This window comes from Bombus flavifrons, chromosome 10, assembly GCF_040668555.2.
Source record: "Bombus flavifrons isolate JBK064 chromosome 10, iyBomFlav1_principal, whole genome shotgun sequence".
In the NCBI taxonomy this organism is placed as follows: Eukaryota; Metazoa; Arthropoda; class Insecta; order Hymenoptera; family Apidae; genus Bombus; species Bombus flavifrons.
Genome location: NC_138451.1, coordinates 11,293,858 through 11,306,719, shown reverse-complemented (window position 1 = coordinate 11,306,719; position 12,862 = coordinate 11,293,858). Strand labels below are relative to the sequence as shown.

Sequence of the window (12,862 nt, the reverse complement as noted above, 5' to 3'; positions counted from 1 at the left end):
TAACGCGGCTCTACGTTCCCTGACACGGTCGATAAACAGAAAATCCAGATATTTTTAGAAACTGAAAAAAAGGTTCATAGTTAGTGATGGAATTTGGCACACTTTGAATAGCTTCGAATCTATATTATATACGGATACTCACAGAAACATTCGAACACTTACAACAGAATTTTTCTTTGAATATACATGTTATAAAATTTTTGAATTTCGTTAGCACTGTAATAATGATAAACACGACTATCGTGATTATAAAAGCAAAATTTGAGACCAATCCGAAAAAATATATAGAAGCGATATGACATTGATTTCAAACGCACATTTAGTGAAAAACTAATAAAGAGCATAAGTAGTAGTCTTAGACTATACAGTAAGTGCTAACAATGGGTCCATTAAACATACTGGCTAACTAATATAGTAAAAAATTGATTGTTCAAATATTTGGATGATATTTGCGAAGTGTATGTTTCCACTGAATATCTTGTAACTCTTATATACATTCTCAGATTCATTTCAAAAGTTAACAACACAACCACGATAGTCGTGTCTCGTTACGATGCTAATAAGATTTCAAAATATTTTGTATCATACGTATATATAATGTTTCTAAGAGTGTTCAAATACTTCCGTGAGCCATTGTAACAAATTTGAATCGCTTTGAACATAGTTTGAAGCTTATAGCTCTCTCATCACTATTCATAATGCCATAAAGAGATAAATAGAAAACAGCACAAAAATATTTTGCCACGTAGATCTATTATAAAAGGATTTCATGGAGCTTAATCCGTAGATCGAAATATTAATATATTGTTTCGACGTGAATAAATTACATTATCAGTACAAAATTATAATTAATATATTACAATATAGCACACGACAGTTCTTTACCATTTATTTAATATAAAATTCAATTGACTTTTAGATATTGCATCTATGTTAGTAGGTTCACTACTGCCAGGGGTACTAGAATTTGAAATGTGTGAATGATAATTTTCTATTAAACAGACTTCTTCGTATAAATCTTCTGTAGACATCTCCACAATAAGTGCACATTCGTTTAGTAGCCAACGAAAAGTTCGTGGTAATGATTTTTCAAATACAGCGAAATTTTTTGATTTCACGCGGCTGAAAATGCAGTCATACATCCAGTACTCCGTAAAGGGTTTAAAAAATATATCTTTCTTCTTGACTACAGTTTTTTCCTTACTTGATACAGGTGCAAGAGTGTCGTTTTGATTAAAAAATGAAATGTCGCTGAAATTAAGATAGTCATTTATATTAAAATTATCAATATTTATATTTGTGTCATCAATATTAATGTCACTGATATTGATATTTTCAGGGAATAATAACTGATTTTTTTCGGTACTTCCAATCTCTATATGTTTATCATTTATGACACTTGTGTCGATATTATCGCAAAGATTTACATCCTCTGTTGCAGCAAAAATCTCTGCGTCACTCTTTTCAATTTTTATAGGCGCAGCACTGCCTTTAATAAACTGACCCTTAGTATTTCGCTTAAGTTGAATTTTAGATTCTTTGGAATGTATTTTTTTCATTCCATTCGACTTATGAATGGCTTCTTTTTCTGGTAGTGATAAATGTATGTTGTATTTATCACGTAGTTTATTTTCTAAAAGCGTCCGTTGACACAAACCATTGCTCCCTAAATCTTCTTCGTTCTCACTATCACTATCAACAGGTATTGCTAATTTCCCGTTTGGCAGAGTTTCGGTAAATGTAAAATCATTTCCTGCAAAGACATTTGCAGAATCTTTCATTGTACTTACAGTACTATCGTAATATTGATTTTTAATAGTGTCAAATTTAATGCTACATGGTGTTTTAGCGTGTAAATAGTCATTCACACTTTCGCTTTTAGCTTCTTCGTCCTGTAAGTCATCTTGCACGTCGATGAGCTGTTTTAGTTCATTTATACTTGGCATTCTAGGTTGTTCAAATGGAGGTACATTTTTTTCGAGAAAATGTACGTTCGAATCGACTATCTCTAACTCTATGTCACATTTCGCTGCTAATTCTACTAAACTAAAAAAGAGATCAATATATTTTAATTAAATGTGGTTAAAAGTAGCATATTTCGAATTAATAATCTCAAATTACTTACGCATCAGATTTTGTCATGTAGCTAACTCTTGTAAAAAAAAAATCACTTCGTGCTATATTAGGAATATCGTAGAACGGATGATCTAATAAATGTTGCAAGTACGAATGAAGAGGTGTTAGAGATGGTGGAAATATATCAATTGCCTTTGGCGATGAATCATTAATATTTAAGTTACTTATGTGTTTTCCCATAGCACTAATAATTTCTTCTGGCAAATAATGTTTAGAATCTTTTATTTCTCGTTCGTTCTTATTCGATTTAGAAGATATAAATTCTAAGAATTTTAAATATAAATCGTCGATTCCATCTGCATCGGGACAATATTTCATTTTGGTTGGATAATGTGCGTGCATTAAAATCGTCTTTCTGCATTCAATATATTTTTGCCATTCTTGAAAACTAAAAAGCTTATTATCGAGTAAGCCGCGTTCAATAGCTGTGCTGAAATACAAAAGAGAAAGGAAGTATTTATATTAGCAATACAAAAATTTAATGTATTTAATGTATTAATTCTGATTAAAAGTACAATTATAAAAGGAGATTTGCACTCGCAATTTTTTTCGTCTTTGTCATACATTTCTCTTCTTTTTTCATATAATCTAGCCCCGTATGTAATTAAATCGTTTTCAATTACAGCGTATGGCATTTTTTCGGAAGTAAAATATGTTGCCCAATGACCATCTGACTGAAGTACAATTCCACCACCGACTTGTTCAAATTTTTTTAACATATAAGAAAAGTGCTTATGCAGAGCTTCCTCGCCCGAAATATGACATTTAACGTCTTCTACAATTGCACGCGCTAGTCCCAGTTTCATTATAGATTCTCCATGTCCTGTCAAGGAGCATCCTACGTTCCTATTAGCATATGTGCCACAACCCAATATTGGAGTATCTCCTACTCTCCCTACCAACTTTTTATTTAAACCACCAGTCGTAGTTCCAGCAGCTACACTATATCCGTCATATGCTACACAACCAACAGTACCAAGACTATCTATAAATAATAATTTCATGAATACATAAAAATCTACTTCTTTACCATGCTCTAAAATGTAATCTATTTACTCGTTAATATATCGATATCCAATAAACTTTGATTATGAACATCCGCATTAAATTCTCCTGTTTTCCCTGAATGTAAAGCTATACGTGCTGCTGGTGAGACCATATTTCCTTCTGATATCCAATTTAAATCTGCATGTTTTGCTAGATTTTTAGCTCCTTCACCCACGAAAATAGAATTTGGAAAATTGTTCATAACATATTTTGCGAGTGTTATAGGATGTTCTATATCTGAAACTGCCGCTACTGATCCACATTTAAATGTGAAACCATCCATTATGCTAGCATCCATTTGAACTTTTCCTAATAAGGAATATTAATAATTTTCACTTACGTAATCGAACTTTGCTAATATATTATTGATATATATTTGAAATGCACCTATTTCATTCAACACGGATCCGTAACTACAGTTAAAAAATTCATCACATTCAAGCCACCATAATGCAGCTTCTACAGCATCTACTGCAGTTTCACCATTTATTAATTTTTTATAACCATTGATGGCGGCTTTTTTACAAGCTGTCATTTTTTCTATAACTATAGAATCACTAAAATCCCCCGCACCGCCATGTACAATTATGCACGGAGTATTACTTTCGTAACATTTACATTCTCCGAACCCAATTTGTTTTTGCGATTTATTTAACGCACTATCAGATAATGTAATATTTCCGTGTTGCAATTTTGTTCCAAATAAACTGACCATTTTTACTATTTATATTACAGATTTACAGACTTTGAGGTTCAAAACATAAAATAATATATATAATAGATATTCATTTTTTTCAAACATACCTATTGATCTTCTCTGCAATTCTACTAATGCGATATTCAGTTACACCATCTAGAGCAAGTAAAGTTTTCAGCACTACTATAATAAATGCCATTGCACGACCTTCATAGTTAGGAATGTATGACTTTTTTGCATCAAATGTCATTTTAGGAGGTGATAAAGCTATTAATCTTTCTGTATATAATTGGATGCCCCCTAAAATCATATATGACATACAAATATAAGATTCAGTTAATAGTAGGAATGTAAGCAAAGATATAAATAAACAAGCTGAAAATATAAATAAACTGAAAATATAAATAAATAAACTGAAAATATAAAATATAATCATACTTGGCAATCCTAGTTCTTGACAATATCTGTTAACTAAAGATACAAAATCAGGACAAACTATATTCCATACACCAAGTAATTTTGCTATACTTGCAATAATTCGTCTCATGCCCTTATGTGTAATTTCAACATTCTGTGTCAAGAAGCTTCTTTCATTTGCTGTTAAATTCAGTTCTGGTGGTAATAAATGATCCAATTTGTAGTAAGACAAGTGTCCTTCTCTTCCATATCTAAGAAAAGATTCTTTAATAAATAAAATTTCAGTTTATATATTAATTATATATATTATATATATCATTATATATTAATAATTATATATATCATGATAATAAGAAACAACATTTCTTACATGCCTTAACATATCTCCTAATTGTATAGGTTGATTATGGATCCTTAAAGCTAAATATATAATTGCCCATAGTCGCATAGGTGTAATTATATTAGGTCCCATTTTGTACTGAGTACTTATGTGTTTCGCCCTGTATTGAACTCTTTCACATCTAGGTATATTTTTTGATAATCTTTTAATTTTTCTTGCTTCTTCTTTGGCATGGGAACTAAATTGTACTCTAAATAAATCAAAAAGTATGAGAAATATTTCAATACATGTATATCAAATTTTTTAAAGAAACTTACTTTCCCTCATTTTCTGATGATTTCACAGAACTAGATTGACCACTATATATACTTTGACTTTGACTAAACATACTAAGACCATCACCCTCAGAACTATTTTGAGACTGAAGATATCTATCATAATCTGCCGCTATTAGAAGTCTCTGAAAAAATGTGGTTTGTGTGAAATATGAAATAAATTTGTTTTTATTAATAAATATTATAAAAATTACTTTGTTTCTGTTCAATTCTCTCATAGAACTACCCTCACTAAGTCCAGTAATACTAGTTCCACTAACAGAAGTATTTGTATTACTTCTAGATCTTTTGCGCTTTCTGGATGTTTTCTCCGATTGTACCTTACCATAAATAATATCTGCGTCCCTATTATAATAAACATTAATTTGTCTGAATATAAACATAAACATAATTCAAATTGTTTACTCAAACATACCTTTTCTTATATCTTCTAGCTAATTTGGGCATAGATTTCCTTCTAGTTGAGATAAATGCTACTTCAAGTTTGCCTAAATATGTTGCCCATAATTGTAATACTGTCAATTTTATATTAGATGGAACTCCAAGTTCTATTAACTCATCTGTTAAACCAATTAAAACAAAATTGTACAATTCCCATGAAGTCCATCCAACCTCATTACCTAATAATTGTAAGCAAAAATTGCATACTTAACATTTAAAGATATTAAGAAATTCTTAGAATAATATTTGAAATAATATTGATACAGACCTGATATATCAGATTTTAATTGCCTAATTCTTGTTTTTCGCAATCTAGTCGTACTATCTATACGTAATTCAAGAACTTCCTCTCTGATATCCTACAAAAATAATGAAATTAATTACTATTAATTATGACTTATGTTTAAAAAGATAAGAATAAAATTACAGTATATTATTACCTCATTTTGCGTTTGACATGTTTGACAAAAGAAATATCCAGCTTCTTTGTAAAAGTCTTTACTGCCACAAATTCTGCAGTTTTGCATTTTCTTTATGTACTCCTAACGGGAGTTCTATGTTCTGCTGTTTGTTGCATTTAGGTATACTATGAGGTTATGCGGCACGAACACGCTTTACATCTCACCTCGTAGTTTCTCATTATCAGAGGAATTTAACTTTACAGCGAGTACTCGCGTGACCGATCATAATCTTCCGTTCTGAATTGCGATTGGTGTAGTTTGAACGAATGATACATTGAAGATACATGTGAATTGTACCCTGTAGCGGGAATACAACGCAGAATATTACCGCTAATTTACGGTTAAGTTTTCAGAGAAATGTAAACAATAATCGAAGTGTTTGTTATAAAACTTTGTTATCATTGAAACATTATACACGGTAAATATAGCGTGACGATTATTAAAATAATCTTTCCTGACACGTCATAATTCTTGAATTGTGCTAGAAAGTTTTGCTACAATCAAGAGAACTAGATTTTGCCTCACAATTGAATTCGTTTACAATAGCGTCCTAACCTCTATCTTGCATCGTACTCTTGAAGGAGGTTGTGCTGCCGTAATTGAAGAAGGATGGCTAATTTTCCGAATGTTTATAGACAACTTTCTTTAAGGGATCAATTTATTGTTAAAATGTGACACTGTGTTAAACTCTGAATAAAAGATGACAAGGCACGTATAGTTTGTGATTATGGAGTATGACTCTGCATCGAACTGTGAAGGTCATCTGCAAGATTTCGAAGCTTCAGAAGATCTCCCGCGTTTAAGAGAAATACAAAAACTTGAATGTTCAACCTGTACTACAAGTTCTACACCATGGCATTCTCTGCAGGTTGTGGCATCGCAGCCAAAGATCAAACTGGGTCCAACAAGCAAAAGTCTTTCATCTCAGGTAATGGAATATTACCACAAGTATTCTCAAAATACAAATTTGGATCAATATTTTTCGTTGCCTACGTCTAGTACATCACCAGAAGCAATTAAATGTTACTATAATATATACGAAGTAAATCCTAAAGTAGAGGCTAACAGACAAGATTGTATAGGAGAGGAGTATAATTTAAAGACTTGTGTGCCCAGAGAGAGAAGAAGATGGGTGAGACCACCCCTTATTGGCCAATCCTCGAACGCAGAGTCATCATCTAGATATGCTCAACCATTGTCAAATCCAGAATCTCCATCGCCTGATTTAAAACATGTTACATCAGAGACAATTCTAGAAGAGAAAAATGAAAATCAGGAGATTTCAACAGAAAGCATAGAAAGGAAAATATCTTCTCCGACTTCTAGTATTGCTTCCCATAAGCCACTCGAGTGGGATAGTGGAGCAGATGTTGGTTATTTTAATCTAGTACCCAGTAAACAAAATGATAAGAAATTAAGTACAATAGAACGCATGGCTTTAGCTAGAGGTTGTTCTGCCGCTTTAAGATTGGATCCAGAAGGTACTACGGAGTCAGGAGTTTCTGGGAAGCTCGTGGGAGTTCAAAAAAATTCAACCACTTCTATGGTTCCTAATGCTAATTCCACACCATTAAATCTGGGAAATACTTCAGGATCAGAAAGTGAGATTGAAATTACTCCGATTGTTAAGAATCATCTGCCAGGTATAATAACGGGAAACGATATAAAGTCCAATGAAAAATCTCTTCCTAAGGATCTCAAGCAGCAAGATGCTTCTGTGCATTATTCAAAAAAGGAGCACAACTATGACACTCCAAAATCAACGTTTATATCCAAGGTCCCTCTTGTAAAACCCACAAGTGAGATAAGAAAGCTAACAAACAAACAAAATACGAACAAAGAAAATATATGCCCTCTCACGTCGCCTTTAAAAAAGAGCACATCCATGAATACGTTAATTATACCAGCCTCTAAATTACCGTTGAAACGAAGTCAAAGCGAGTTGAATTTGTACGCTAGGGATAAGAGCAGAGCCGCGTTGCCACTAATTTTTAACTCTTCATCCTCTATCGCCACTATTGTAAATAAACCTTCCACTTGTGATAAACTTATACAGACGAGTCTATGCACTTATACTCAAGAATCCGTTGGCGTGCAAGTCTCGGTTCTCGATGAAGAGAAGCCGCCGTTACCAAAGAGAGGAACTAGTTTGCAGAAGGATTCGACATTAATGTTAAAGAATCCAAAGGGAACGTACAAAGTTCAGAATTGGAGGAAGCACGAAGCCAATGAAACACGAGATGTTGGAGTAAACGAGCGTAGTAAGAAAGTAAAACCGCGATACAGTAATTCGGAACCATCTCAGAATGGTTCTGCGAGGCATACGCCTCAGCCTGACGGTGTAGGGAATATAACTGGCAGAGCAAATAGTTTTGAGTATTTCCCTGGTCACGTATACGAGAACGTTCCTAATGGAAGCGGTAGCCATATCTCATCTTCGGAGACCGGAAGGTCTCATTCTACTCTACCTAATACCAGCTCCAGTATTAACGAGAAGCTATGGGGTGAGTCGAATAGCTTGGTGAAGGATCTAGAACGGAGCGTAAATATATTAAAAAGTCTCGTCGATGCGAATAAATGCGACAAGGAAGTTAAGAAAAGACTGATACATCATGTAGTCAAGAGATTGATCACCGCCAAATATACAGACGACAAAATCGAACATAATCTAGAAGACAATGTTCCATGGAATCCTGACGATGCTAGGAGCAGAGTGTACGGTAGGGAAATACTCCGGGCTTTAACGGAAAAGCATAATACCAGCGATTCTTCAGGTAACTGGAATTTGCAGAAGGAAATAACGCAAGGAAAACCCATGAGGAATGGAAGAGGCATTACGAAAAATATTACGTTAGAAAGTAGCAGTGATAAAATAGATAAGAATACGGACAGAACAGAAACTGACGGACGAAAAGCGCGGATGGGTCTTAGATCTGACGATTGTCATCGGAGCAGCAATACTATTACCGATCCAGACAAGAGCGAAAGCTCTGAATGCTTTTTCCCTCAAAGAAATCGCAAAGGCAACAAAATGCAAGATATATTTTGTACAAAAGAAAGATGTAAAATTTCTCAGAGAGATTCGACGATGACGACAACGGCGACGACGACAACGACCACGGCTACTCCTCCTGATCATAACCGGATGTTGTTGGACGCGGTTGTGAACAACAGAAGACCCATCGTTCGTTCAAGCAATGCAGGGGAACGTGACGATTGGAGATTGCTCACTACATTTTCAGAAAGACAATTCGAGCTTAAAAAGTGCGGCAGTTCTGACTCCGGAGACTCGAAATTGGTTAGCTATGCCGAGATGGAGAAAAGAAATCAATTGATTTGGATCACGAATGAAATCAGTCATTTATGTAATTTGAAGAAATTGTTAGAAGAGTCGCGAAGGCCAGAAAGATCACGAACGTCTCCAAAGAAATCGAGGTCAGGAAACTGCAAAAGGAAACCGATGGAGTCGCTGACGCATGTACATGATTTATCTAATGGTAAGGATTATTTGCAAAGGAACGGATCAGATACACGAGCCGATTCAGTGGAAGAGCCATGGTCATCTCATTGCAATTTAGCAACGTGTCAACTTTCCAGTAGATCAAATAGTATTATCCAACGTATTAAAAAGCGAAACAGTTGCGCACAAACAGCAACTAACATTACCAGTGCCCTCTCGAAGACTGGCGGTGAGATCGTGTCTGCTTCTAATCTACACAATTCCAGAATTAAATTAGTCAGTACTGGGATGCAAACTGTCCCTCAAGAAATATCTACAGCTTCTGCTATGGTGCAGTCAGAAATCGTGCATTATGTCCAGTGTTCGGCGCATAGTGCGCTGCACTTCCAAAACAATCACAAATGCAACGAACAAGCGAATCAATGCTTAAAGTATCACGCCATTCAAAATGTAGTTACCACTTGCATGCAATGTTTACAGGAGCAGAAGGATCGATCGAGCAGCGTCCAGAAAGTGCATACGAATATAGAAAACTTTCGAGAGGAGAGTCCAGTTGGCTCACAGGGATTGTCTGATCAGATGAATAGTAACTCCTCGTCTGAGGTAATGCATCATTGTGCGAACAAGGAAGTCCAGACGAGTTCACTTAAGCAAAAAGAAACGAAGAATCAAATAAACGCCTCGAGGTCAAAGTCGTGTGACTGCAAATGTGACACTAAAAAGGTAGTGTCCAAAGGATGTCAGTCGTGTGCATCGCCAATAATTGCGTTGGAAAGTAACAATGCTCCTAAGTGCGACGAATGTCAGAAGAAGATATTCCATGCACGTGACAGAGATGAGGGGAATTTGAAAGAATGTAGCTGCACAACGGTGTGCGAATGCGATAACGACCACTCGAAGAAAGGTCGGGCACCAATGAGATATAGTTCAAAGTATTATCAGAATAATAATGGATACGTATCGAGTTTGAATCAAAATAGCCGCATCAAGCTGTGCGGATGTTCGAGCGATTGTGTCTGCGAGAACAGTCGCGAACCGGAAATGCAGAACGCGAAAGGATTCTGCAGTTGCCATTCAAATGGGAGAACTCAATACAATGGGTCTCGCTATTCTCGCGCGGAAGTGGAAGACTGTTCGACTCAACCGTGGCCTTATTGCGTTACTAATGGACAAGTTAACGAAACTGCACAGCACAAAGTACAAAGTAATGTAAAATGCAACTGCGAGAAAGATTGTTTTTGTAATAATCGAGCGAAAAATAGCGAAGAATTGTTGCGTGGCAGAGCCTGCAACAACGGAAAACCAAATTACGTGGACGAGGCGAATCAAACTAGTGATTCCGATATAAATTGTAAATATTGTCGTTGCTGTGGCACGGCATATCAAAGCGTCAAAAACTGTAGTTGTTATCAAACGTATCCAAAAGCCATTGCGTACGAATTGTCGTTCGCAAAAGAAAATGGCCAGAAAAATGATAATCTGGGTGCGTTTTTAAAAGTGCCATTATCAAATTATACTGTTAACGAAGTGAAAACGGATGGCTGTGTTTGCAACATTAAAAAAGTTAGCTCGAAGAAAAATTCTCCGCAAAAATGTACTTTACAAGTAAGTGAGCGCTATATATAGGGTGTCCTGCAACATGTGGACAATATTTCAGTCACTGTAATGTAAATAATAAAATCACATAATTGTATTTAATAATATTTTATCGATTTTAGGATTATTTGTGTAAGAATAAAGCGGATTTTGTAAATAATGCAGAAACGCGTCGGCAATACATGTCGGAAATATCTCATCTGCGACAATTAAGAAAGGAAAAACGAATACAGTTGTTGGCAATGGCGACTACGTCGAATGTTTTAAAATCACCGAGAACTTCTTCTAAACCAACAGGTAAGGATTTTCATTTTTTCATTTCTTTGTCGTTTACATTCTTATTGCCTTTATAACCTTTATATTCAGTTTACGCACAGAAAAAGATGAGCAACGAGGAAATGAGGGAGAGGTTGCGCAAACGGTATCTTCGTTTGAACGAGGTGCGACAGAAGCGACGGCAACAGGAGAAGCAAGAAGAAGCGCGACGTAATAAACTTATGGCCAAAATCTTTTGTAAGAAATTACAGCAAAAAGTACTGAGGGGCCAAGTAGATCTGTCTCAAAGCGTTAGCGTTATATCCAACATGTAATGTTAAAGAAATGTTTGCGCGTGCGTAGTTTAAATGTCAATTAGCAGTCTGATGATCGAACAGACGATAGAAGAACGTACAAACTATCTCGCATTTCAGGCTGAGAGGATCATTAAAGATATTTGTTTCTAGAATTCTCTCCATGAATCTTACTTTTGTTTACAATAATGCATAATATATACTAGCATTGTGTTAATGTTTACTTTATAGGATACACATGAACGTCTAAGTTTATGGCATAAAGTTTATTTAGGCATTTGTGTGTAACGAGAATTAGAGCGATAACATAGTGACTTAGATGATCCAGAAGTTTTTGATATAGATCTAAGAATTAAGATATCATAATGCGTTGTTCTGCAAATTTGTGCCTACAATTTATATTTAACATTGAATTTAAGAAACTTTGTCTTGCCAATATATTTTCATATCAAAAATACGTAGTACTGCTCGTTTTAATGCAGTCGTTCCATTAAAATTCAACTTTATGTTACCCAATATTTTGAGCTCAACGTTATCTAAATCTATCGATACATTGATACAGTGATCGCAAACAAGAGGTACTTTGTCATTCTTGATTGCTCTTGCTAAATTTATTATTGTTACCTTGTCAAGGTACTTGGAATATTTTTGAATTAAAATCGCTACCTGTTTTTCGAAAATTATAATGGAAATTTCCAGATTTACTGCGCTTTAAGCGAGCGCCACTATATATATATAGATAGGAAACGTTGCACGTATGTTAAATCTCGTATGTTAAATATGATAATATAATAACGATAATTTTCATTTTCGTGGAACAATAGTAAATTCACAGCGTTAGAATCTCACATTTTACTGGTAAGATGTTTTGAAAACGAAAACTTCCTGCGTCGAGGAAGCGCACGATTGAAAATGGATCGCCTGATCGTGGCAAACTGAAATGCTTTAAGATGATGAAAGTAGTTATTAGTACCTGAATTACAGTACACAACTTTTTACCGCTCGTAAGACTTAGATAATATAGTCTCTTAAATTTTTATCTTCAATATTTTACCTTTTTGTATGATGATTATACTCATTTGGTTAATAAAAATAAAGAATCCATATAGGGACAGTTCTCCCGTTATTTTATTCTCGTATCTCACATATACTATGCTAAATTTAAGGAAAAAGATCAGCAACTTCTTATGCGAAATCTACGTGTGCAACGCGGCTGATTTCTCTTTCAACATTCTATTTTTTATAATTCATTCAATGTCCTTGGTCGCTAACTCGAAAGCGTGTAAAAGAACAAAACGTCGCTGGAAAATTGTCTTGTTTCCCTCTATTCACGACGGTTTACATTCATATAATTTGTCTAATG

At 34.7% G+C, this 12,862-nt stretch overlaps 3 protein-coding genes across 4 annotated transcripts; 1 reads left to right on the top strand and 2 right to left on the bottom strand.

The window, feature by feature from the left end:
* Positions 1–734: 734 nt before the first annotated feature.
* Positions 735–6,194, bottom strand: TAF1B (TATA box-binding protein-associated factor RNA polymerase I subunit B). 2 transcript variants are annotated; one of them, XM_069121726.1, is made up of 10 exons: positions 5,854–6,194; positions 5,682–5,772; positions 5,388–5,592; positions 5,167–5,341; positions 4,955–5,097; positions 4,672–4,887; positions 4,319–4,548; positions 3,988–4,180; positions 2,126–2,566; positions 735–2,046 (listed from the first exon to the last, which is right to left on the bottom strand). In XM_069121726.1, exons 1-10 carry the CDS (start codon positions 5,938–5,940, stop codon positions 882–884), a joined length of 2,946 nt encoding a protein of 981 aa, XP_068977827.1. In that variant the 5' UTR covers positions 5,941–6,194; the 3' UTR covers positions 735–881. The 2 variants fall into 2 exon arrangements, with proteins under 2 accessions (XP_068977827.1, XP_068977829.1); XM_069121728.1 differs by having other exon boundaries at positions 5,167–5,317.
* Positions 2,571–3,981, bottom strand: LOC138184360 (isoaspartyl peptidase/L-asparaginase; the record flags this gene model as incomplete). The annotated part of the gene is made up of 3 exons (XM_069122243.1): positions 3,571–3,981; positions 3,193–3,492; positions 2,571–3,121 (listed from the first exon to the last, which is right to left on the bottom strand). Coding segments are annotated over exons 1-3 (1,179 nt in total), but the record flags the coding sequence as incomplete, so codon positions are not given.
* A 33-nt stretch (positions 6,195–6,227) lies between the features above and the next one.
* Positions 6,228–12,615, top strand: LOC138184057 (uncharacterized). The gene is made up of 3 exons (XM_069121720.1): positions 6,228–10,939; positions 11,053–11,227; positions 11,297–12,615. Exons 1-3 carry the CDS (start codon positions 6,602–6,604, stop codon positions 11,518–11,520), a joined length of 4,737 nt encoding a protein of 1,578 aa, XP_068977821.1. The 5' UTR covers positions 6,228–6,601; the 3' UTR covers positions 11,521–12,615.
* Positions 12,616–12,862: the final 247 nt, after the last annotated feature.